The 27,433-nt window shown below is 42.1% G+C and overlaps 1 protein-coding gene and 1 long non-coding RNA gene across 12 annotated transcripts in view; one reads left to right on the top strand and one right to left on the bottom strand.

Annotated features, from left to right (window-relative positions):
* The window catches only part of CAMSAP2 (calmodulin regulated spectrin associated protein family member 2), a 116,532-nt gene extending 91,693 nt beyond the window's left edge, over window positions 1–24,839 (bottom strand). For 2 of the 6 annotated variants that reach the window (XM_072831345.1, XM_072831346.1), the window contains exons 1-2: window positions 23,979–24,839; window positions 1,177–1,436 (exon numbers count right to left, since the gene is read on the bottom strand). In XM_072831345.1, coding sequence (XP_072687446.1) covers window positions 1,177–1,436; window positions 23,979–24,117 — 399 coding nt within the window. In that variant the 5' untranslated portion in view covers window positions 24,118–24,839. Of the gene's footprint in view, window positions 1–1,176; window positions 1,437–10,418; window positions 10,490–22,920; window positions 23,109–23,978 lie in introns of those variants that run through there. The other 4 variants (XM_072831347.1, XM_072831348.1, XM_072831349.1 and 1 more) reach the window with 4 other exon arrangements.
* LOC140635980 (uncharacterized) lies at window positions 10,512–22,119 on the top strand. Of its 6 annotated transcripts, XR_012033365.1 has the most exons (5): window positions 10,527–10,716; window positions 12,474–12,662; window positions 14,932–14,982; window positions 21,221–21,421; window positions 21,986–22,119. It is a non-coding gene; the product is annotated as an uncharacterized lncRNA (long non-coding RNA). The 6 variants fall into 6 exon arrangements; XR_012033366.1 differs by lacking the exons at window positions 21,221–21,421; window positions 21,986–22,119 and adding an exon at window positions 16,669–16,950 and having other exon boundaries at window positions 10,529–10,716; XR_012033364.1 differs by lacking the exons at window positions 21,221–21,421; window positions 21,986–22,119 and adding an exon at window positions 16,691–16,949 and having other exon boundaries at window positions 10,529–10,716.
* Window positions 24,840–27,433: the final 2,594 nt, after the last annotated feature.

Below are 27,433 nucleotides of genomic sequence, written 5' to 3'. Positions count from 1 at the left end.
AAAAATCAAAGGGTAACTGTAGGTAAATTTAAAGCCATCAGTGAAAGCTGAAAATCTCTTATTGGATAATAAACATTCTTAGTTATCCTTAATATAAATCTATAAATTAATTAACCAAATTTTTCTTGAGACATTATTCCCTACTCCTCATAACAAAATATTTTTTTTAAAGAAGGAAAATAGGTAGAAAGTAGGTCATTACCTCATTTAGTACTAGATGTGTTAATTTTTGTTCACCCTTCAACTTTATAATTTTGTGTATTCTCAATATATTCTTCTACATGTATCTTTCCCCTTCTACAACTAGTTTCATATAAGAGCATGAATTAATCAAATGTGCAGATCTGTTTTTCCTTCTAATACATTCTTGATGACACTTAGCGTTTTGTGAAGTTAAGCCAAAGGAGTACACCAGACTGAAGCAGCATACGATGATCCTAAACTTTGGGTTTATCTCCAGAAACTATCATGACAAAGCTCCTGCATGCTTGTCATAGGCCAGTTTAGAGCCCTTCATTCACAAGAATGAATTAGTAGTTATTAAATTAAAATATATGATATGTAGAAATTTACCAAGAGGTCATTCAAGCATGTAAATAAACACTTAGAAATCTCGTATCTTTCCTAATGAGAATAAAATCAATACACTTTCTATGATGAGAAAAACAAGTTTTTAAATTAAATAAAAAATCACTTTAAAGTAGCTAGAGGGATCCCTGGGTGGCGCAGCGGTTTGGCGCCTGCCTTTGGCCCAGGGCGCGATCCTGGAGACCCGGGATCGAATCCCACGTCGGGCTCCCGGTGCATGGAGCCTGCTTCTCCCTCTGCCTGTGTCTCTGCCTGTCTCTCTCTCTCTCTCTCTGTGACTATCATAAATAAATAAAAATTTTTAAAAAAAAATTAAATAAATAAATAAATAAATAAATAAATAAATAAAGTAGCTAGAAAGAACGTAATTGTTTCTCCTGTGTATCAGAATGGTACCATACATTCCAAAATAGTTTATCAAAATCTTCCTTTTTGTGGAAACAAGGTTTTAAAGAAAATGACAGTCTTTAAACTCTAGACAGAGATGACAATCCAATTTCAAAACATATTTCCCTCTCTTTTATAATACAATTCACATTCAAAGGTATGCACTTCAAACAAAGTAATCCTGGATATATAAAGACTCACCATCTGTATGGGTTTCTTGTGGAGATCTCGTTCAGTTACCAGTTTTTCCTGGTCAGTGACATAAAGACCTTTCTGTGCTAAAGCCTGGATTACAGCATCATGGCCCAAAAGGGGTTTTGCAGCATCACTCTTGAGAATGAGACTCCCAGCACGACAGTACAGTTCAGCTGATAGAAGCAAATTAACAACAGGTGGTTTGATGTGTTCCTGGTCATACTGATCGGTATAAAACGGTTCTCGAAGCTCCTCTGGCACATTTTCTATAAAGATTAAAGGCAAAAAAATTCTTATGTTTATAAAAGAAACACAATTTATTGAATAGTTATTATGTCACAGAAGATTCCTTTTCAAAATAACAGTAACTCCCAAAAACTAATTTCAGTACATTTCCTCACATTCAAGCAGTCAACCAGGAAATGCACTGTAACAGATACTGCAGGGAAATGCTAGGCCTTTCCAACTGACAGCATAAAATCATTTGCCCAAAGTTGTACAGCTAAGCACTTGCAAAACAGAGACTGCCTAACTTATTCTGTCCCTTTCTCAGGGTCTCTGGTCTCTCATCCTTCCTGCTTAGCCTGCTGAAGGTATTTAGGGGCAGTTACAGCTATAGTTTAGGGGAGAACTACTCTTAAAAATCCCTTAACCTAGTAAATCAGTGTTATCTCCACCTTAACACTCACTACTCCCCATTCTACCCCAAGAAGCCCTCTTGGACACCCAACAGACACATTAAATGGACACGTAGAGTTTACAAACAGGACATGAGAAGGAAACTAAAAATTTCAGAGTTTCTTTTCTGCTAGCCATTTCCCTTGAAGAACATCAAGTCCCACTCTCCCAATGTCTACTTCTAAATCAACCTTTAGGAGCTGCTTTTGCATCTGATGGCAGCCAGATTATTAAAAAAGCATAATAAACAAAACAATTCTCACTTTTTTGTTTTTTTTTTTTTTAGAGAGATTTTATTTATTTACTCATGAGAGACACAGAGAGGCAGAGACACAGGCAGAGGGAGAAGCAGGCTCCATGCAGGGAGCCCAATGTGGGACTCGATCCCGGCACTCCAGGATCACACCCTAGGCTGAAGGCAGGCACTAAACCACTGAGCCACCCAGGGATCCCCACTTCTCACTGTTTTACAAGTTTTCTTGTCTTTTCTACCTTGTATTTCTTCCTCTTCCTCCCACTTCTTACCTGGGCACTGTACTCTTAATCAAAGCCAAGACAAGAATGAGGTTTTGTCTTCCAAAAGGAAAGGTAGCCATCTAAGTTACAAGTTAACATGGAGCTACAACCGTAGAACCTGATAGCTCTGGCGTCACACCTAGCCAGTCCCTTGCCTGCCTTCTGTTTGGAACGTGAGGTCTAGAGGCCAGACATCCCCCATCGCTAATTTTAGGAGTCTTCTGAATAGGCAGCTTTAATATAATCGTAAAATAACCCCAAGTACTAATCAAAATGAGCATTTTTATTTTTTTAATTTTTATTTATTTATGATAGTCACACACAGAGAGAGAGAGAGGCAGAGACATAGGCAGAAGGAGAAGCAGGCTCCATGCAGGCTCCATGCACCAGGAGCCTGACGTGAGACTCGATCCCGGGTCTCCAGGATCACGCCCTGGGCCAAAGGCAGGCGCTAAACCGCTGCACCACCCAGGGATCCCAAAACGAGCATTTTTAAAATGTATTCACAAAGTATTAATATACTCTGTAGCAATTTTCACCCTAAAGTTTTTGAAGAGCTCTTATTATTTAGAAAAATATTTTCATCAGGGGTGCCTGGTTGGCTCAGCGGGCTAACTCTTATTTCAGCTCAGGTCACAATCTCATGAGTTGTGAAAGTGAGCTCCATGCTTAGCAGGAGTCTGCTCAAAGAGTCTCTCCCTCTGCCCCACCTCCCAGATGCGTGTGTGCACACGCCCTCTTCTCTAAGATAAAGAAATCTTCAAAAAATATGTTTTCTTCATACAATATTAATGATTTCACGTTCATTTTATGTACCATCATGGTTCTGGGGAAATTCACAGAATTAGAAATAATCCCCACCTTCAAAGAGCCAATAATCTACAAAAAGACTAGACAAATAAGCAATTCAGAAACAATGAATGATTAGGCACCAAATGAAAGAATTTAAGTGCTAAATGAACAACTGTTCTTTTTTTTTTAAAGGTTTTATTTATTTATTCATGAGAGAGAGAGAGAGACGCAGAGACAGAAGCAGGCTCCATGCAGTGAGCCTGACATGGGATTTGATCCTGGGTCTCCAGGATCATGCCCTGGGCTGAAGGCAGGCACTTAACCACTGAGCCACCCAGGAATCCCTGAACAACTGTTCTTAATGAATAATTAGGTGCTTAGAGTTCAAAGCAAGCAATATCGCAGTGGGCTGGCAAGATTTTATCCTAAAGAAAAAGGATCGGAGGAATGGTCAGAATTTGTTGAGTCAAAAAAAAAAGTCTCTAAACAGAAGGGGAGAGCGGGGAGAGAGAAAGGAAGAGAAGATGTGAAGAGACACCAAACTAAACAATTTGGGTGGAGAAAAGGATTCCTGTAGGTTAAGAGTAATAAAAGCAGGAAAGCTAGAATGGGAGGTTGGAGATAAGACAAAAGTAGTATCTCTTTCAAACATGAAGGCTTTACACAATAGCAAGGAATTGCTTACTGTTTAAAAGGAGAAGAGTGACACAGTAAGAATGAGGTTTGGGGGGCGCCTGGGTGGCTCAGTTCATTAAGCACCTGACTTTCGCTCAAGTCATTATTTCGGGGTCCTGGGATCGAGCCCTGCTCAGCAGGGAAATCTGTTTGTCCCTCTGCCACCCCCCCTGCTCGTTCTCTCTCCCTCAAATAAGTAAATAAAATCTTTTTTTTTTAAATAAAGAATGATGTTTGGGGACAATTAATTTGGTCTTCAATACTGACAATGGTAAAAATCAGACATAGATTATAAAAATAAGGAAACGAAGTTGAAAAACAGTAGTGAAAACCAAGAAATAGAAGAACTAACAAACCCAAAAGGAGCCAGGACTAAAGCAAAAGAAGGGGGTAAAGATGGCAGAGACTATTAGGCCTGGGTTACCTGGGAAATAGTGGTAACATTAATAGAAAAAAGAAAATCAGAGGAAGCACTAACTGTGGAAGCAAGATCATAAACTCAGTTTTAGATACGATGATTAGAAATGACAGCAAAAATATCAAAAAGGGGATATAGGACTCTGGAAAGAGGTCAAGAGTAGATATATCAATTTGGGACTTTGGAGACATCTAAAAATATCATCCTCATTTAATAAATGAAAACACCTTTCTTTTTCATAGCTACCTTAACCAGTAATGAGCCAGCCTTAAACTTAACAGCTGCCTCAGCATGATATATCAGCACAGGTATAAACTATAGAATAAGGTGTTGGTAAATTTAGTATCATAGGAAATACTATAGAAGTTATTTAGTAGAACTCTATTAAGAGAAATTAGTTGATCATAAGATAATTATTGTAAAATGTAGGCCTAATGGATTTTTATTTCCTGTAACAATAAAAAAAATGACTAATATAGGTGACTTGGTATCCAAACATAAGCTACGCAAAGAAAAGTGACTGCTAATTATCAGGGTTACAACCTTCTCCACTGTACCTGGATATCTACCTAATATTCATTTACTGCCTTTACATCCATTCTCACAATGATTTTTATAACTTGGTGAAAGTGGCAAATCAGACAATATGCAAATATATATTAAGAATATACTAATACTAAGGACTTTTATGTATTAAGACACTGTCCTAAACATGCCTTCTGTCATTTAATACTAACAATTCTCTTGTCCCCGTTTTACAGATAAGGAACCCAAGAATGGTTATCTTGCCAAGGACACACAGCTGATAAATGCAGAGTCCTAACTCTCAACCATCTAGCTAATAGCTTAAAAAGTAACAATGGTTTGCCAAAATTATTAGGCTAGAAGGTAGAAGACATGCAGCTGAGGGGCTATTTCCATTTTATTATGGCATGCCCACAAACTTAAGTTATAAAAGAGCAAGTTTTTAAAAGATCCTAATGCAAGGAAAAGGGAAAGGACCCATAGCAAGCCAAAGAATGTTTCACAAATATGATCCCCAAAAATGCCAAAAACACGTTTTCCCACTCCCAAAAGAATACAAGACTGCATGTTGAATATTATAAAATAGGTTTCAAAAACAAGTCTTCAAGATCTGAACATTAAGACTTCATTTTGCCAACTATACAAAACTATTTTGTTTGAAATTGCATCATATTGTGAAACAAATGAACTGAAAAAGCATTTTAGAAAACAATCAATCAAAGATAAGAGGTTTTACCCTCTCCTTCACCTCCAGAACACAAAAGGAAAAAAATTAATGCATAAGGAATGGATGAGTGAAACACCACTCCTAGAATTGCAAAGGATAAGAGACAAGTTTTTCTTGTGTACCAGGACTTAAGCAGACATACCTTAATCACATTATTATAAATCCTAACTAGATCTAAGTTTTGAAATTAACAATCACCTGAAATGCTTGAAGTACAAGTAAAGGGAGTAGACATAGTACGAGTAAAGAATTGCTCAAGGCAATTTTCTATAAAGATGGGTTACAGGCAGCCCAGGTGGCTCAGCGGTTTAGCGCCTGCCTTCAGCCCAGGCCGTGATCCTGGAGACCCGGGATCGAGTCCCACATCAGGCTCCCTGCATGGAGCCTGCTTCTCCCTCAGCCTGTGTCTCTGCCTCTCTTTCTCTCTGTGTCTCTTATGAATAAATAAATAAAATCTTAAAGAAAAAAAGATGGGTTACTAGTTGCACACATACGCCAGCAATGATACAGATTTCTTTAAAACAATGAAGAGGGGAATGCATTTTAGAAATATCACCACATTCAGCCATGAGAACATTGCCTTATTTTCCAAATCTAAAAAAAATTTCTCTAAAACAATTACTGAGAGAACTAATGAGTTGCAAAAACTCCAAATGAAAATAAAACATAGATCTTGAACTTGAAATTAACCAAACATAAATATGGTAAATAACATGAAAAAAATAGTACCAGTATCAGAGAAAGTTATAATAAGTCATTTTTTACTTATAAAAAATGGAAAAAATTTTTAAAATCCACTTTTGACAAAGATGCACCTTTCCACATGACTGGAGGGCAAGGTCCATGTCCTTTATCTTCTTGAGGATATAAATCCCCAGAACATATCTTAATGCCTAGTACATGGTAAGCACTCAACACATATCTGATAAACAAATAAAAATGTTACTTTAAAAAAAAAAGTAGTCATTAGCCTTGTCCTAATATTTTAAACCTCCCCTCAACTCCCAGATTCTGTGCTAATAATTATAACTTACTCCTTGTATCTGTCTTAAAAAACTTTAGAGTTATCTCCTAGGTCACTCTTCACTTCTGCAAAGAAGTAAAACCCTCAAAACCAAACCTCTTTTCAGTTAACCTACTTTCACTACCATTAGGAAGCAGCATGGTATAGTGGGGGAAATTCAGGCTTTGGGAATGTATAGGCTTTGGATTTAAAAAGATGAGTCTGAATTTTACCAGTTACCTGCTATGGGATTTTTGAACGCAATAATTAATTTCTGAGTTTAAGTTTCTCCATATTCTGCAGATGTGCCTCAATCTCCTCCTTCTCCTCCTCTCTCTCCTCTCCCCCAATGGCCCATTATGCTCCAGACACCCAAGTCTTTATGTTGCTATAGCACGTCTAGTTTGTGACTTTTGGCTTGTGCACTAGCTCTTCTGCTTCTCACATTCCTCGCTCTCACCTTACAAGCTCATTCCATTCAGATCTCAGCTAAATGTCACCTCCTCAGATAATACCTTTCCTGACTACCCAATCAATCATCCTATTTTAATTCTCTACATAACAGTTATTACTATCCTATAATATCTATGTTTATTTCTGCCTCTCCCCATTACAATGTAACCTCAAGGAGAGCAGGATACTTCTCATTCCTGGGTCACTAGCACCCAGAACAGTACACCTGGAACACAGCAGACTCAAATGTTTACTAAAAGAATGTAAAGTACCTAAACACAGAGCTTTGCCTTCAAATGAGATGCCAATTAAAAGTGAACTCCCTCTACCCTTCCACTTACCAAAGGATGTGTTAAATGCTGTTCAGCATTCCTGAGCTTAAATTACCTCCTCCAATCCTCCCACTACCCTGTGAGACTAAAGCACCTCTTCTGAGCCCCAGCTCCTTATAAGCCAGCTAGCCTAATCAACTCTTCACTGGGATGTCACAAAGAAACCCCAAATTCAAAATGGGTGCCAAGTTTCTTACTAACGAGGGCAGTTATAAATATAGGAAGGGACTAGAAATGAACTAGAAAGACTTATGAACTCTGCAGTGTTGGACTAAAATGCAAAGTGTCAGTATAAACACATGGTGTTTTATATCTGTCTATATACAGAGAAAGAACTAGATGTACTTTATGTTATATATACATATGTATGTGTTTTGTAGCTCTGTCTCTGAATCCCCAGCAGCAATAGCCTAGCACCTATATCTTGGTTTCTCACTAAAAGGAAAGAAACGGCTATTTCCAGAGCTGGAGAAGACAAAGTACAAGATGAGCTAAGAATGTATCTGTATGTATTTGGCGGGGAAGGTATGTGCACACGTGCCAAAAAGAAAGAAAAGGCCAATAAATGATGGGGCCATTCAGAAAGACATAGAATGAAAGGAGATCCCACCGGCCAAATCTGGTACAATATGAACATCAAAATATATAATAATAATAAAGGATTGTAACACATCGGAAAAAAAAAAGAATCAACAAGTCCATCCTGATATAAATGAAAAAATAAGCCAATGAGAAAGAAGAAAACCCTTCTTCTTGATGTAGAACAGCAATTAATAAATGGTGAAAAAAATGATAGTAATAATGGTAACAAATGACAAGCAAGAATCACTATCGTATGTTAAAATTTTGGGTAAAAGTTTGATAAACAGGATATTTCAATTTATCTCTCCATAAATTATTAATTAAAAATGGAATAATAATTTTATGGTGCAGAAACAAGGCAGATTCCACTTTAGCCAAGTGATCAAAGCGAACATTACCAATACCAAAACGAACATTATGTGTCTCCTGATACGATTTACAGAGGCTTTAACTTCTCTTCTGGGGTAGTTCTGCCAGATTTGTGTAACTTTAATCACAAAGACACTTGAGACAATTCCAAATGGACATTCTATAAAATAACTGGTCTATTATAAGACAAAGATTTTATAAAGAAAAAAATCAAAAAAAAAAAAAAAAAAGGAAAAAAATCAACACTGCAGGCTCATACCTTATGGGGTACCGAGAAGAGTAATTCCCTGTTTCTTTCCTCTCCCTCTGCTGCACCTACATCTCTGGCATTATTATACATTAGGGAGGATGTCAAGTTTTTCAATCTTAGCAAGAAGAGAGAGTAAGGAAATTCACTCTGGCTAAACATCTCTCCTTTGGGGCTGCCCAGATGCCAACTGGTTTGTCTCTGGGTGCCTCCCAGGCACTCTTGCCCAAGTGCAATGCAGAGATGGAGCTGTATAAGGGGGCAACAGGGCAACAGGGTCTATCTGTTCGTGGAAAGACAGGTGGTGATGGCAGCAGTGGTGAGAGGAGGTGCAGGGGTGGGTCAGCCAAGGAAGAGAAGAAAAAGAAGGGAAAAGGACAAGAAAAAAGAAAACCAAAGAAGATGGCAGGTGGAATGGGATGGGAAACGGTCTCCAGCGTCTGGATCTCCATCAATTCTTGTTGGGAGCAGGGAGGTCTCTGTGCACTTTGTCTGTCTTCATAGTATCTGGGTATTTTGTTGGGACACTGCCAGCACCAGCACCCATGCTAGGATCTCATCATCATCCCAGTCATTCAGACCAAAGGCAGAGGGGACAGCTGCAAAATAAGGGCCCACAATAAGGGATCATATACCCAGATCAGGGTATAAGAACACAAGAGGGGAGGCAGCCCAGTCAGCCCCTGCAGAGAACTGGCTGTCTGTACCAGAGGGTAATGGAGGGTTGGCAAGAACTAAGACAATGCCCATGGAAGGGGGCTTACAGCCCAGCTCAGCATGCAGCTCAGGGTCTCAATATCAAAAAAAATAAAATAAAAAAATAAATAAAATAAAAGTGTCAACATCATGAAAGACAAAGACAGACCAAAGAACTATTCCAGATTAAAGGAGACTAAAGAGACAAGTCAACTAACTGCAGTGCATTGATACTGTACTGGATCTTGGAATGAGAAAAAAAAATTAGCAATAATGACATTAAGATAATTGGCAAATTTGAATTAGGACTATGAATTAGATAATAATATATAAAAGTAAAGTTTCCTGATTTTTAATCATTTTACTGAGATTATATATAAGAAACCAATCATTTTAGGGGATAGACTGAAGTATTTAGGGGTAGGGAACACAATGTGTCTCATATAATCTCAAACAGTTCAGAAAATATTATGTATACACGTATGTATGTATACAAACATGTTTGGGGCAGCGCTGGTGGCGCAGTGGTTTGGTGCCGCCTGCAGCCTGGGGTGTGATCCTGGAGACCCGGGATCGAGTCCCACATCAGGCTCCTTGCATGGAGCCTGCTTCTCCCTCTGCGTCTATGAAGAAATAAATAAAATCTTTAAAAAAAAAAAAAAATGTTTGTATGGGAGAATGGGAAAGAAAACGATAAATGGGACAAAATGTTAATGATTGGTAAATCTGGCTAAAGGGTACTAGGGAGTTCTTTGTACTATTCTTATATGTTTGAAATTATACTAAAAAAAGTTATGAAACCTAAAAATGCTCCAAGTCAGTCTTTTCTCCCAAATCTGATCATCTTCTGGCATTCCCCACATTGAGGAAAGATACCACCATCCATCAAGTAGCACAAGCCAGAAACCTAGGCATCATCATTAATGCCACCACCCTCCCCCTCAACTCCCAGATAAAATCCATCCCCTTCTCACAGTCTCAACTCACATCTCCCAGGTCCAAACTATCAGTGAATTCTCATGTGAATTACTTTGTTTACCCCTAATCATCTTCACACATCCACTCTTGTCCCTATTTCTCTACTACAGCCAGAACCTGCTTATTTTCCATAAGCATATTTGATCATGTCACACACCACCATGAAACCCTAGGGTTTTCAATGACTTTCAGTGCCTTTAAGGATTAAAATCCTCCCTCTGACCTTAGAAGGAAGAAATGATCCTGTCCCTACCCACCTTATATTAGGCATCCCTGCTAGCCACATTCAGTTCCTAACAATCACACATCCTTCCAATGCAGAACCTTTGCCTTTGTACATTCTGGTCACTATTCAGAATGTTCTTTCTCCTCATTCTTTACCCTTTCAACTTCTTGGGGGCCTGTGATCCACTCAGTATGGTGCAATTCCCCCCCAGTGAAGAGAAGAACATAGCATTTATCCTTCCTTCCCTGTAACTCAGCGTAATGTACTTTTATTTTCTAGACTATTCAATTTTATTATAAAAGAATAAGTTTCTGGTTTGTAAAATACAGGTGAGAGTATAGATAAAACACAGAATTCAGAGAATGTGTTAAATAAAGATGAGTGGTTAGTAACATAGTGGTTATGTTAACATAAAAGGGATAAAAAACCCTCCAAAAGATACCTAATATTCATGAGGTATCTAGGCATTAAATATTCATAATATACACTAAATACATATAAAGCACTAACTATTCATGATGTATTGAATATGCATGAGACTAAACAAGAGGCAATGAACACTAAATATACATGAATACTTAATATCTGAATGTCTTTAATTTGGTCACCCACTGGTGACATCCATTCTGGCCTATTTGTCCTCTGACCAAGTAATACAAAACCCGTGGCTATTCATCAGGCTTATTGGTAAGCTACAGCTGTGACAAGCATGCCTGTTCCCTGTGTCTCTCTGATAGAGCAAGTGTGTATCGCTGGCCTATGCGTCACTATGGGCCTCCTTGTTCAAACTTCAGCCCCGGTCCTTGTGAGCAACCATCATCATTAGGGAAGGCTAATGTAGCAGAAAGAGATGGACATATAAACACTGTATATTGCAGGATTCGGGGAGCATGGTTCTTTCTCCCTGCTTGCACTCTATCTGAAATGTGTTAACTTACCTCATCTCTTTCTCCTTGCTTCTCACTGTAAATTGATTTAACAAACCTTATGATTTAAGCATTTTAATTTGGTCTGTGAGCCTTTCTTTTCTGTGACCTCTGTAGTAGTTTGCCTGGTACCATACTTAGAGGCTACCATTCATTAAGGTAGTTTCCCACATAGGGTAACCATATACTTAACAAAGATAAATTTCTTTTTAAAGGAGTTTTCCAGCTAATAAATGAAATCATGATAGAGAGATAACTGAGATATTAAGTGCCTCCTGATAGAAATACACACCACCTGTTAAGTATACCAATAAGTAAATAAATTTGAATCTATGTAAGTCTCTAGATCTATTTATTTTTAATTTTTTTTTTTTTTTTTTTTTTTTTTTTTTATGATAGTCACAGAGAGAGAGAGAGAGAGAGAGGCAGAGACACAGGCAGAGGGAGAAGCAGGCTCCATGCACCGGGAGCCTGATATGGGATTCGATCCCGGGTCTCCAGGATCGCGCCCTGGGCCACAGGCAGGCGCCAAACCGCTGCGCCACCCAGGGATCCCTAACTGCCTATTTATAAACCTGTTTTGCCATGGAGACCCAGACTGCAGGAAATTTTAAAGGACAAATACTCTGGTTCCTCCAATAAATAAGTGCAAGAAAGATAAAATGTGATGTAGGAGTAGCCTTACATATTAAAAAACTTAAAGAGATATATCAACCAATTACAAATATGACCCTTATCTGAATACTGACTGGAACCAATGAACTGTTAATAAATAAAAATAAATAAATAAAAACAAAGATTTATGAGACAATCAGAGAAATCCTAATACTGATGATACAGATAGGTATGACAGTGCTGTGATGATGGCAGTACCATGGTTATGTTTAAAAACAGAGTTCCTGACTTCTGGAGATACATATTAATATATTTATAGACGAAATGATACAATGTCTGGGATTTGCTTCAAATAATCAGCATGGCCAGAAAAAATCAGTGTAACTAATAAATCGAGATTGGGCTTTGAGATGATGGTCATGGAGGTTGGGTGCAGAGTACATGAAAGTTCACTGTCACTGCACATATTTGATACTTTCTAAAATCAAATGGCTTTTCTCATATTTGATATTTTCTAAAATCACATGACTTTTCTCTTTTCAAAGAAAAAGGAGAAGAGTACAGAACTTTCATTCAGGGATTAGAAGGAGCTCTGAATACTGTGATAACACGGAGTGAGTCCTGGAACTACTACAGCCATTTGCTTCCATGAGAGAAGACAGCAGGAGAATAAACTTCACGAAGAAGGGCATAGGCAAGGAATCACGAAGAAATCGAACTGGATCCTTGATCAAGTAAGAGTAAAAGCTCCTTCTACCTCAGAACTTTTTCAATAATGTAAGCCAATAAATCCTCTGTACTATAAGCCAATTTGAGATGGATTTTCTATCACTACGAGTGAAGATATTCTGACACAATCTCCCATTAACTTTCAACCTACTCTGGTCATAGTTCTGCTTCTACATTCCCCTCAACATGTTCTCAGCCAAGTCATCAATAATTTCATCATCTGTCTCAGCTGCACCTCATTCTCCTCCATCTCAATGTTCTCTTCTCTATGCTTGAGATTCCACGCTTGCCGGTCTTGCTTTCATCCTCTCTGGCTAATCTATGTCTGGCTCCTTTGCTGGCTCTGCTGTCTTGGGTCCCCTTCCCTCTCCTCTGTACTTTCCCTCAAAGTGACTGGCAGTTACTCTTTTTATAACCACTTATGTGTCTCATCCCAGAGATCTTCTAAATTCTACATGCCAATTTTTAAGGGCTCAACGCACACACCACCATTTTGGATATGCCTCAAATTCAACACTGTTCTTACTCAACAACCAGGCTCTCTTCCATTGTTCCCTTTCTCAGTAAACAGAAGCAATCTTAATATACTCAACACAATCTCATCTTTGCTTCCACATATCCAATCAATCCAAGTTTTATCTTTTGCATTCATCCACTTCTTTCCATATCCACTGCTATCATCCAAATTCAAGCGGTCATCATCTCCCATCTGGACTATAACTTCCTAATTATTTCTCCCTTTGTAACTCGTGGTCTCCCCCAATTCATTTTCTACTTCCAAGAAATCCTTTGTTAAAATGTGGTCAAATACATAAATTTGTATAACATAACATAAAATTTACCTTTTTAATTTGTTTTTTTAAAGAGAGAGAACTTGGGGGTAAGGGGCCGAGAAAAAGAGAATGATAAGCAGGCTCATGACCCTGAGATCATGACCTGAGCCAAAATCAAGAGGTAGACACTTAACCGAGTGAACCACCCAGGTGCCCCTCCCCCATTTAATCATTTTTAATGTACTCCAAAAGATCTTTTAAAAAACAGACTTCCAATGATGTCACCTGGCTTAAAACAAGTGGCTCTGGGTCCAGATGGAAAGGAGACTTTACACTAGATCTACCCTTACATACCTTTTGAGTTTTCAATCTCTATCTGTCTCACCTACAAAAAAACATTTGTGTGTCAAAAAGTAAATCTTCAAGATCTTATAATCACAATCTCTAGCATCTATTTAAAAAAAAATGGAGGTGGCAAAGACAGTATTTCTGCTGTCGCAAAATCTTTTACATTACAAAGTTCTACAAAACTATGAATTAGAGAAAAATTAACAGTCAGCAACCCCTTTATTTGAATGTCATCAAAAAAAGAGAAGGTAAACCAGAAGATGGCTGAAAAAGAGAAATTTGACAGTTGTAGAAAATGCCAGTAGAAAAAAATGAAACCATCTACGGTTGACTCTCAAACAACCCAGGAGGTTAGCAGGAGTGCCAACTTCCATGCAGTCAAAAAATCTGCATGTAACTTCTGACTCCCTAAAAACCTAACTACTAATAATAAGCCTTACTGATAACATAAACAACCGATAACACATTTTGCATGTTATATTTATTAAAATACTTTATTCTCACAATAATACCTAACTTTTCTTAATTTCTTAAGATTAAAGCATTTCCAGGCTATGTGGTTCATATACAAGTTTTTTCAAATTGTCATAAACCTCAAAAAAATTTTCCAATATATTTATTGAAAAAAAAATCCGTGTAAAAGTGGATCTGTGCAGTTGAAATTCACACTGTCCAAGGGTCAACTGTACTTTGAAACTTAAGAGTTGCTGAGGACAAATGTCTTTTAAAATATTTCCAAAGTTTCATCAAATGTCTTTTATTCCAAGAGCCTAAAGTACTTAGAATATGCATGCAACTCCCATTTTAGAAACAGAAAATGGTGTGAAGGGGTGAGCACATTCAAAATAGCTTTTGAGGGATGCCTGGGTGGCTCAGCGGTTGGGCTTCTGCCTTCGGCTCAGGGCATGATCCCGGGATCCAGGATCGCGTCCCACGTTGGGCTCCCTGTGAGGAGCCCGCTTCTCCCTCTGCCTGTGTCTCTGTCTCTCTCATGAATAAATAAAGAAAACTTAAAAAAAAAAAAAAAAAAAAAAGCTTTTTAAGATCATACACATACATCCCCAGGAGCCTATGTCTGTGAAATATGGGGGGGGGGGGGTGGTGATGAACACTTATTTCCATTAACTGAAATTCCATTTCTTTATCTCAATAGGATAGAGATACTTCATAAACATTACGAGGCATAATACAGCAGAGTACGGCTGTAAGTACACATAGAGAACTCAATGGCTTCCCTATTGCCATATGCCTAGCCTCTATTTCATTTTGTCTAATATGCAGTGAAAAATATTTCTAACAAAAAGAACTATTTGAAATTATAAGATACATAACCTGATTCTACAGTGGGAAACAGGGTATCTAAAGGTAGCCTCAGTGTGAGACTGATAAATTCTAACACTTGGCGATTTATTTTTCGCCTAAACAACTCAAAGCAGTATACAAATGCTTATTATTATGACTATTCAGAAAGTAGGGGAACGAAGAGTACTTCAGTGAAATGCCCCAGGGAAAAAAGGGAGTAAGTGATAGTAGAACCAGAAAGATACTACTGTATAGGCCGTTAACTTAAAATATTATGTTGATAGAGTCAATGTTTAAGAAGAAAAGGAAGAACTGTGCAAAGCATATGATGGAAAGTGCTAAATGTCATAAATAAAAAACAACCGTAATCTTGGCTAAAGCACCAAGCCTGTCACTACTAATAAATGTGAAATATTTAAATATTATTTGTAATTTACCAATAGAAAAGGGTCTGTAAATTAGTCTACATGGAAAACTAGATTCACTGGGAGTAGGAGGAGACTCTGAAATGACATACTAATGCTAAATTTATTTTTTCCTTTTTTTTAAAAAAGATTTTATGGGAACCCTGGGTGGCGCAGTGGTTTAGCGCCTGCCTTTGGCCCAGGGCGCGATCCTGGAGACCCGGGATCGAATCCCACGTCGGGCTCCCGGTGCATGGAGCCTGCTTCTCCCTCTGCCTATGTCTCTGCCTCTCTCTCTCTCTCTCTCTGTGTGACTATCATAAATAAATAAAAAGAATAGGAGCTGCCATTCCTTTAAAAAAAATAAATAAATAAAATAAAATAAATAAAATAAAAAAAAATTAAAAAGATTTTATTTATTTATTCATGAGAGACACAGAGAGAGACGCAGAGACATAGGCAGAGGGAGAAGCAGGCTCCCTATGGGGTGCCTGATGTGGGACTCGATATCCCAGGATAGTGTCCTGAGCCAAAGGCAGACACTCAACCACTGAGCGACCCAGGCTTCCCACTAAATATATTTTCTATCCCTGTACTAATTTATCAAATATGAGGAAGATTAAATATACTTTTGGGATCCTTGGGTGGCGCAGCGGTTTGGCGCCTGCCTTTGGCCCAGGGCGCGATCCTGGAGACCCGGGATCGAGTCCCACATCGGGCTCCCGGTGCATGGAGCCTGCTTCTCTCTCTGCCTGTGTCTCTGCCCCTCTCTCTCTCACTGTGTGACTATCATAAATAAATAAATAAAATTAAAAAAAAAAAAGATTAAATATACTTTTAAATTCTGCAAAACAAATTTTAGACTTATATTTGAAAGGTTTTCATTCATTATGCCTTCACTTTCAGGACTATAGTATAAAATTGTAATGAACTATGGAAAGCATATAACATAAAGGTTAAAATACAAACTTTACTATCATAAAGACTTATACTCCAATTTTGGTTCCACCACTTATAAGCTGGATGATAAAGGCAAGTTATTTAACCCCTTCATTTCCTCATTAACAAAAAGGGCAAACTACCTCATTTCCTAAATTCTTACCCTCCATTCGAATACTTCTGAAATGAAGATTTCTTACAATTAATTTTGGCTTTAATGTACAAAAACCCTTTTTAAATTACAGGTGTATCTTATTATCTTTATAGCAATGGTTCTCAAGCTGGGGTTACTTTGCCCCCCGGGAGACACAGGCAAAGTCTGGAGACATATTTGGTCATCACCGCTGGGGTGGAAGAGAGGGTGGAGAAAACTACCATCAACTAGCAAGTAGGACAAGGATGCTGCTAAAATCCTACACTGCATAGGGCAGCCCTCCGCAACAAAGAGTTAGCCAGTCGATAGTTCTGTGGTTGGGAGACCTTGCCTTACAGTTATAGTGGAAGAAATAAAATGGTATCTACTTAATAGAATTGTCCTCAAAATTAAAAAAAAAAAGTATAAAATATTCAAAATTGTACTTAGCACAAAGTATGTGTTCAAGAAATTCGTCATTTTTTTTTAATACAACACACAATAATTTATCTACAAAACAAATGCCAAATTCCTTAACCTGGCTCTTCAAACAATTCTGCTCCAATTTACCTTTCAAGCTGGATCTCCCACTATTTCATCACATAAACCTCTTCTAATCCTACTGGTCTATGTTGTTTCACTAACACTACCTTGGTTTCAAAACTCCATGCCCGCTCATGGACTATCTCTTCCACCTACAATGCCTACTTTCCATTCAGCCTGACTCCCTTCAGGGTCAACTAACTGCCACCTCCACTTCAGAGGTCTTCCTTCACAGTTCCCTGAGGCTGAGTGTCCTCTCCCCCCCTCTGCTATTCCTCCCTCTGCATGTCACTGTTCTAGTTACATGGCCCTGATGTATTTCCTGACTCTACTATAGTTTTACATGTATCACATCTCCTTTACTAGAACATAAACTCTTAGAAGGACGGCATGGTCTAAAAACCTGTAGGGGTCCCTGGCTGGCTCAGTCAGTAAAGCGTGCAACTCTTGATCTTGGGGTTGTGGGTTTGACCCCACATTGGGTATAGAGATTACTTAAAAAAATAAATCTTAAGGGGGTGCCTGGTGCTCAGTTGGTTAAGCGTCTGCCTTCAGCCCAGGTCATGATCCCAGGGTCCTGGGATGGAGCCCGGCATCCACGTCCCTGCTCAGCGGGGAGTCTGCTTCTCCCTCTGCCTCTTCCTCTGCCTGCTGCTCCCCCCTACCCCCGCTTTTATGCAAGTTCTCTCTCTTTCAAATAAATAAACAAAATCTTTAAAAAAAAGATAATAAAAAAAAAAGATAATAAAATTTTAAAAAATAAATAAAAACCCCATAGCATTTGACACTGTTAATAAGACTACTCCCTTGAAATTTTTCCTTCCAGGGCCTCAGTCTTACTACACTTTCTTAATTCTCTTCCTAACTCTCTTGACTGCTTTAATTCTGCCTCTTTTCCCCAGTGCCCACCCCCCAAAACATTGTAAGTGTTCACTACCCTAAATTCTGTCACCCTCACATCTACTCCAAAGTTTCAGTTACATTTTATGCACAGAAGACTCTGAAATTATTTCCAGCCTCAACTTCCCATTCATACTCCATACATATATTTTTAGCTACCTACCTCATTTGATTTCTCAAGATATTTGGCCAAAACATCATGCATAAGGCTTTTTTCAAAAACAAAGCGGATTTCCCATTACATCGTGCTGCTTTCTCCATCTCTGCCAATGGCACAGAGATTCATCCTCCCAGCCTCTAAGTCTCAAAAGCTCAGGCAACCTCTCCTTAAAACCTCAGGTGACCTCATCCTTTTGTATATTAACTTTTTATTTCAACCATTTCCCATGGGCCCCAAATTCAGTCATTTAGAAATACTCAAGATTATAACTTTGCAACTTTTTTCCTATCTTTTGCCTCTTTTTCATTAATTTCACTTCTACTCAATAGTACAGTGGTTAAAAGAACAGACTGAAGTTCAGATTCCAGCTCCATAAACTGAGTGGCTTTGGATGAGTTCCTAAACCTCTGAGCTTTATTTTCCCCACCAGTAAAACTGGAATGATTAATAGTTTCCATCTCTTAGGCTGTCACGAGAATTAAAATAATAAAACATACAAAGTACTTGATACACAGCAAGCACTTAATATTAGCAGCTTTAGTATCATTTCCACTCTACCATAAGCTTTCTTGCTACCTGCCTGAACTCCTGCAATAACTTCCCAAACTGGCATCTCTGCTATTATTATTTTTTTTTTTTACCCACTGTCATCACAACCCTCACATACACCTGAGTCAGATCTTTCACAGGGTTCTGACAGCAAAATGTGTTCAGACATACAAAGCAAAGACAAACAAAGGTGTGTTTGTAATTGTGAACAATTTTATGTTACTAAACTAAATGGTATATGAAAAGGAGAATGGTTTTAAAAAAGAGAATAATAGTTGATAACGTTGAAATGATGTATTATGGCTAGGAAGGGGGCCTTACATTCCATGTTAAGAACTCCAAATTCAAGAATTTCATAAAGAGGTTTTATACCCACCATTTTCCCTAAAAGATTTAAAAGAGCAGAACACTGAAAGCAAACTCAGCAATACCACTGCCGAAATGGGTTAAGCTGTTCAAATAGTAGAGACAGCACAGCTTAACTTCCTCTTTTGCAATTTGCTTCAACTAATGAGCATCTGTTTATTAAATTCATCTAAACAAACTTATTCTCCATTTGATCTAAACTGTATGTGCATTCTTCCACAAAATAAACTATTAAAGGGCAGCCTGGATGGCTCAGCAGTTTAGTGCCTGCCTTCAGCCCAGGGCCTGATCCTGGAGACCTGGGATCGAGTCCCAAGTCAGGCTCCCTGCCTGGAGCCTGCTTCTCCCTCTGCCTGTGTCTCTCTCTCTCTCTGTCTCTCTCATGAATAAATAAATAAAATCTTTAAAATAAATAAACAAACAATTAAGATTTGGGCTATTTGGAATATTTTTAGTGTAATGAGAAGAATATGACTCAAAGCTTCCGACACAGGACTTCGAATGAAGTAAAATACTCCATCTGCTTTCTAGGTATTACAATACTAGTGCTTTATTTATTTTATATGGTTCAATAACATCATTCTATGCCCATCATCGATTTCTAGCTATCATTTTATTTATTACTTTAAGATTTATCTAAGAGAAAGACGGAGAAAGAATGAGACACTGCAAGCAGGGGGAGGAACAGAGGAAGAGGGAAACAAGCAGACTGCCTGCTGAGCTGGGAGCCCGAGGTGAGGTGCGAAGGGCTCAATCCCAGGCCCTGAGATCATAACCTGAGCTGAAATCAGGAGTCAGAAGCCCAGTCGACTGAGCCACTCAGGCACCCCTATAGCTATAATTTTATTTTACTTTTTTAAAAAAAGTATAATTTTAAATGACTTTTCCAACAACATAAGATTCTAAAATTGACTACTTTTTAATATATCAAAAAGTTTGAAAGTTTCTCATAGAAAAAAACTAAATACCTGAAGACCCTGTATATCATTGTTAAAGAAGTAACTTTATTGGGGTGGCTGGGTGGCTCAGTCAGTTGGGCTTCCAACTCCTGATTTCAGCTCAGGTCATGATCTCAGGGTCCTGATATGGAGCCCTTTGTGGAGCCCTACACTGAGCAGGAAGTCTGCTTGGGATTCTCTTTCTCCCTCTCCCTTTGCCCCTCCCCCTGCTGCGCACACTGACTCTCTCAAATACATATATAATTCTTTTTTTTAATATTTTATGTATTCATTTGAGAGAGACCAAGACAGAGCATGAGCAGGGGAGAGAAGGCAGAGGAGAGGGAAAGGCAGAGGCAGGCTCCTGGCTCAGCGGGAGCCTGATGCTAGACTCAATCCCAGGACCTCAAGATCATGATCTGAGGGACACCTGAGTGGCTCAGCAGTTGAGCGTCCACCTTCGGCCCAGGGCATGATCCAGAACTCCCAGGATCGAGTCCCACCTCCACCTCCCTGTATGGAGCCTACTTCTCTCTCTGCCTGTGTCTCTGCCTCTGTGTGTGTGTGTGTGTGTGTCTCATGAATAAATAAATAAAATCTTTAAACAAACAAACAAAACAAAAAGATCATGATCTGAGCCAAAGGCAGATGCTCAACCAACTGAGCCACCTGGCACCCCTAAACAAATCTTTTTTTTTTTTTTAAAGTGATTTTAGTAAATCACAACTTAAAGTTGGGCTAATGTTTTGAATACCATTAGGTAATACCTTTGAAATATGTTGTCTATTAATACTTACTGTTTTAAGTGTTTGCAGCAAATGAAGAATATTTCTATCAAAAGAAATGAAACTTTACTTTTTCTCTAGTCAGTCCATATAAATGTGGAGTGAACAACCTTTGAACGGTGGTTGATTAAAGAAATAAAATGTACAGACATAACATTCTCAATGTATTAAGTTCTGTTACTAAGTCACCCTCTCAAGGTCTTCTAAGTTTGGTTCTCACTATATTTTGAGTATCATCTTTTTATCTGTTCCAATTGTTGCCAAGGCAAATGTAACCAAGTACCAACAATATTCATCTAAACCATCTGAGTGTGTTAAGATCTGCCCACTCTTTAAAATAAATAAATAAATAGATAGATAGAAAGAAAGAAAGACAGACAGACTTGTAATATGTACTATGTGCACATTTTTCACACTCCGCAGAGTGGTGTAAAGAGCAAAGAGTCAGAGTCAGAAAGACCTGAGCCAGCGTGTGGAAGCCACCACTTGCCAGATGTTTCATCTCAAACAAATTAAAAGCTCTTGAACCTATTCCCTCATCTGCAAAATGAGAACAGTACCTACCTTGAGGGTTGCTGTTGGAATAAATGAAGCAGTGTATTTAAAGTACTGAGTACATAGCAGGTATGCCCTGCCTCCACCAATGCCATACCCTTGAGTCAGTCAAATGAAAACTTAGCTCTACCTCTTACTAAAAGTGTGATACTAGGAAAGTTGTTTAACCTCTCTGTGCACTGGAGAAAATGGGGAACAAACCACCTACATCACAAAGTTGCTGTGAATCTCTAATATACAATCTAGTGCAAAGCATCTAACACAGTGCCCGGCAGAGGATGGATTATCTAATACAGTGCCCGGCAGAGGATGGATTTCATTGATATTAGATTCCTTCCACTTCTTTTCTTCAAAGGTGTTCAATATGTGTTTGTCAAGCAGTCCAGAATCTGGCAAACTTGCCTGACATACATCCAGAAAGTAGGCCATTTTCTGGATAGTAGCCTTTGTGAATCAAGGGCAACATTTTGACATCTTGTGCTATAAGCCTCCTCTCAGTTTTGGGAGGAAAGAAAGTATTTTTGTTGCTCCCTCTTCCTTCCATTTTGTACACATTGCTTTTCCATGTAGGTCATTATGTAAATTTCCCTCTATCTTTTCTAAATACCTAAATAGCTTTTATTTCTTCACCAGATGGATATTAGCTTCAGCATGCCGCTTATGGTAAAACCAAAACGCATCTATTATTCTCACTGCTGGTGCCAGAAACAAAAATACACTGACACTCTGCGTTTCCTTCTACGTGTTAACTCCATACGTTCACTTCCAAATAAATCTTTAAGAACTATTTCAAAATAAGTTTTAATTATACCTACTCCTTATGCCATTTTAAAACCTTAACATCTACTTCAATAACCAAGTACAAGAGTTTAAAGCAAAAGTTGTCATAAACATAAAATCGCATTAAAGTTTCCCTCAAACTAACTCAATAATTTTCCAAACACCGAGATTCATTTGCTAGTTAACGTGTGCAGTTCTGAAAATATTCAGTTATGGGTGATCTTCAGGAAGAGTCAATTAAGCCATTAACTCCCCTATTTTCAGTCTTCAAAGTGGAAGTAAGCCATTCTCCTCCCACAGAAACAAAACAAAAACCAACCAACCAAACAAACAAACAAAAAAACCCTAACACCTTACATTTAACATCTGGAGAAAAGTCTGAAAATACTAAGAAACTTTTCAACAAATATTTTACACACGTAAAATGTCTTAACCGGGGCACAGAAATCTTACAAAACGATGCTTAAAGTTATCAGACAAAACTTCCTTTGGCGAGCATCCTCCTAGGAAAAGCTCTCTCATTTTTTCAGGACTCTACAACATGGGCTCCTACAGCAACAGCTAAGGAATTACAACAGGAGGTCCTTTTCCTGTTATTCTGCACCGACTGGGTAACGGGGAGAATGTTTAATTGCTTACTGCACTGTACAATCCGTGTCAACACCACATGCCCTCAAAAACACTCCTCTATTAGAAAAGGAAAAAAAAAAAAAATCCCCTAGTAGGCAGCGTGTGTTCCTCTTAATTGATGAAGCCAAAATACGTTTGGCAAGAGGAATAGGTCTCACCGGTAACAGATGAAAACAGCATCCCACCATCCGCAAGCCAGAATATCGGTTTCAAATAACTGGTTCAACAGGGCCTGGAGCGCAGCAGGGCCGGGGACGCAGGCCTCGGGGACGCGGCAGGGACCCCCGCTGCCCCCGCACGGGGCCGCCTCTCGGGGGCTCGCAGCAGCCGTGGCCGCGCAGTCGGGATCCTCAGGGTACAGGATGCGCCGCCCGCCTCCTCCCGGGGACACGGGAACCAACGCCAGTTTCTCGGTGGTGTGATCAGAATTGTGACCGAGGGAGAAGTGCAGGCGGCAGCGCGACGGAAACACCCCCCGCCCCCCCCCCCCCGAAATAAAACCACCCTGTGTGAAAACACGGCCCAACGGCTTCACTGGACACAACAAGATACGTCGGCTGCCCAATGACAGGATGAGTCCCGGCTGACCGTTCCAGGGCGCCCGATGGAGGCAGAAGCTGCTCTATTCCTCCTCTCTCTCTGGTCCTCCCAGTACCCCCATCCCCATCCCCATCCCCATCCCCTCCTGGAACCTGTGCGAGGAAGAGGAGGGGGAGGAGGGGGGGAGGAACGAGAGGAGAGGAAGGAGGAGGGAGGAGGAGGAGGGGGAAGAGGAGGAGAAGGGAAAGGAGGAGGGAGACGAGGAGGGGGGAGGAAAGGGAGGAGGAGGGGGAAGGGGGAGAAGGGGAAGGAAGGGGGAGGGGAGGAGGAGGAGGGGGGAGGAAGGTGAGGAGGATGGGGAGGACGAGGGAGGAAAGAGAGGAGGAGAGGGAGAAGAGGGGGACAAGAAGGGGGAGGAGGGGGAGAAGAAGGGGAGGAGGGAGAAAGAGGAGGGGAGGAGGGGAGGGGAGGAGGGGGAGGAGGATGGGGAGGAGGAGGGAGGAGAGGAGGGGGAGGAGGAAGGAGGGGAAGAGGAGCGGGAGGACGGAGAGTAGGACGAGGAGGATGGGGAGGAGGAGGGGGAGGAGGGAGGGGAGGAGGGGGAGGAGGGAGGGGAGAATGGGGAGGAGGGAGGAGGGGAGGGGGAGGAGGGGGAGGATGGAGAGGCAGCGCTCACCTGTCCCGAAGGCCTTGGCCACCAGCCAGGCCAGATTGCAGGCGACCTTGGCCCTGGAGAAGTCGTAGTGGTCGAAGGGCTTGATGGCCGGCACGATGAACGTCCGCTTGGGCTCCCGGGGGTCCGCGGCGTCCCCCATGTCTCGGGGCGGCTCTCGGGGCGCGGGGCGCGGGGCGCGGGCGCGGGGTGCGGGGCGCGGGCTCCCGGCCTCACATGCTGCGGCCCCGCCGCGGGAGCGGCTCAGAGCATCGGCGCCGGGGCGAGGCCCGGCCGCGCGGCCTCGGGGAGGAGCAGCCCAGCCGTGCGCGCCGCCAGCCCGCCCGCACCCCCGCGCCCGCCGCCCGGGGGCATAGGACCGCGGCGTCCGTCCGTGGGTCGGTCCGTCCGTCCGTCCGTCCGCGCGAGGCCGCGTCCTTTGTCTCCGGCTGGTCCCCGGGCTCGGGGGAGGGGGCTGCAAGGGCCCGGAGCGCTAGCGGGGAGCGCGGGCTGCGGCGATCACCGGGTGCGGGGCCGCCCCGCCATCGCGGGCCCCGCGCCCCCGCGCCCCCGCGCCCGCCTGCCCCCGGAGCGCGGACGCCCCCGCAGGCCCCGGGCGGGCGGACGGACGCACGGACCCGCCGCGCCGGGAAACGTCAAGCCCCCCGCGGCCCCGCGGCCCCTCCTCGGCGCTCCCCGCGCGGCGCCGCGTCCTCCCGCCGCCGCCGCCGCCGCCGCCGTCGCCGCCGCCGCCGCCCGGGCCTTCCCCGCCGCGGACGCTCCGCGCCCCGCCGCCGGGCTGCGCTCCCCCCGCGGCCGCCCGGCTCGCCCGCTCCCAGGCCGCCGCCGCCGCCGCCGCTGCGGTTTTCCGGCTGCCGCACTGGCTGGAGGGAGCCGACGCGGGCACTGCGCATGCGCCCCGGCGCCGCTCCGGCCGGCGCCCCCGCCCGCTCCCCTCCGGCCGCCCGGCGCTCCGAGCATGCGCAGCCTCGCTCCGCGCCCCGCCCCGCCCCGCCCCGCCCCGCGCCCGGGTCCCGGATCCCGGATCCCGGATCGCAGCTGGGCCGCGCTCGCCAGGGCCGACGTCCTCCGCGTCCCCGGCGGCTGCTCTTGCTGCTACTGCTGCTGCTGCTGGACGATGCTGCACGACCGCAGGGACCGGACAGCAGGGCCTACACGGGGGGAGCTGCTGTTTAGGGACACGCGCGCCCCGGGACGTGCCCTGCGGCCAGGCCGACGGACCCGGAGCCCGAGTGGGAGCCCCAGCGGGCCTAAGGGTCGGGTGTTGTCGCTGGCACCCTCAGATGGCATGAACCGAATTGATGGAGCTGAGGCTGGGGCTTCATAACCAGGACCGGGAACCTGCAAAACCCCAAACCTGTATTAATCTCATCACATCAACATGCTTTTCTTTTCTTTTTTATTTTTTTAAGATTTATTATTTATTTATGAGAATACACAGAGAGGAGACAGAGACACAGGCAGAGGGAGAAACAGACTCCATGCAGGGAGCCCGACGTGGGACTCCATCCCGGGTCTCCAGGGTCACGCCCTGGGCTGAAGGCAGGCGCTAAACCACTGAGCCCCCCCCCCCCCCCCGGGCTGCCCTCAACATGCTTTTCTTGACTCCATGCTCTCCATGTAAGCGCTCTCACCGGGTGACAGGGCACAGCGCCCCCTCCTCCGTCTCCTGCAGATAAGGCACGGGGTCTTGTGCACAGCAGCCTGCCACCCCCCCGACCTGGTGTCTGCAAGCCTGTGTGGCTTCCTTTTGTCAGAGCCGCTCTGTTTTCCCAAAAAGGCATGTTTTCTACAAAATCTCTGTCCTTGCTCAGTGTGGTCCCTATGTCCACCTGGCGAACTCCTACGCGACAGGGAAGCCTCTGCATGGTAATCCCTTCCTCCAAGAAGCCTTCCCAGACAGCACCTGACACATCGCGGTCAGTGCTGTCACGTAGGTTCCGCTACGGGTCCCAGGGCCCCCTGTGCTTATTCCTGTCACAGCATTTGACACATTGTATCAGCAGCTGATCGTCTGTCTTTCCTACTGGCTACACGGTGTATCTCCAGGACCTGTTGACTGCGCAGCCCATCGGAGCGACTCAATTAACATTTAGGGACTAAGAATGGATGTCACTGCAGCTAACACTTAAGGCGATGTGACTCGCTAATTCCTCGCAACTTCTCATTTAAAATATTACCTAATTTTAATTATTGAAAAATCGTGTGTTATCTTCGTCTTTCAGATGAGAAAGCTTTAAGAAAAAAAAATTTTAACTACCCTCTATCGCACAACTAGTAAACTAGCAGATCCAAGATTTGAACCTAGGACGGTCTTACTCCAAAGCCTAAGTTTTAACTACTAGGGTCTCCCTGATATCACCTGCCCTTAAAACAGAAGCAAGACATGTGAAGTATGAGGGGAAGGGCGTTGGACTCAGCTCCACCAGCAAGCAGGCCCTTTTGATCCAGTTTAATCCCTACAATTACTCCACCCTGCGGCGCCTGGGTGGCTCAGCTCAGTCGGTTAAGCAGCTGCCTTCTGCTCAGGTCATGATCCCGGGGTCCTGGAATCAAGCCCCACATCAGGCTCCCTGCTCAGTGGGGAGTCAGCTTCCCCCCCACCCGCCCCTCACCCCACTTGTGCTTTCTCTCCCTCTCATTCTCACTCTCTCAAATAAGTAAATAAAGTCTTTTTTTAAAAATTGCTCCACCCTGAATCGGCTACAGCACTAGTTAAGTCTTGCTAACAATGTGGGCTAGGAAAAGAATATCAGTGAGAAGAATACACCACAATGTGGTTAATGTCATTTTTCGATAATTTAATGAATATTAAGAAAATATTCCTCAGAGGCAAGGCCCCTTTGCTGGGTCACATAGGGGTTAATAAAATTAACCTATGGTTAGTAATTTACAAAGCATGTTCATATGACTACCTTAATTTTCATATCCAGTCTGTGCAACAGGCATTCTTATCTTGCAATTCTAGATGCAGGACTAAAGATCATAGATAATAAGTTGCATGGCCAAGATTTCACGGTTGATTGATATCTAGGTCTGCCTTCACAAACAAACCCAAGTCTTCTGGCTCTACTCCTCTTCCCTGCGCCTCTCCCCTCCCTAGATTATGGAGGCTGACATATACCTAAATAAAATATAACGTAAAAAAAAATAATAATAATAATGTAAAAGTGGTAAGTGCTATAAGAGTTAGAAAGTGCAGAGAGAACATCTAGGCCAAGGGATCAGGAGGGGTTTGTGTGTGTGTGTGTGTGTGTGTGTGTGTGTGTGTGTATGTTTCAGGACTTTAGTTAAATCCAATGTATTCACATTCACCTTCAACTGAATTTCTAGAGCAACAAGTCAAATTAAGAGAAACCTATAGCCTGGACAGGTTGAAGAAAGATACTGAAACATTTCACCAGTTGCTACAATAATGTGCAAGCCAGGACAAGATTCCTAAGGCCAGAACCCCTGTC

This window comes from Canis lupus, chromosome 6 (genome assembly GCF_048164855.1).
Source record: "Canis lupus baileyi chromosome 6, mCanLup2.hap1, whole genome shotgun sequence".
Taxonomy (NCBI): Eukaryota; Metazoa; Chordata; class Mammalia; order Carnivora; family Canidae; genus Canis; species Canis lupus.
Note: the sequence above shows the minus strand (reverse complement) of the source record. Positions and strands in the feature narration are given on the sequence as shown.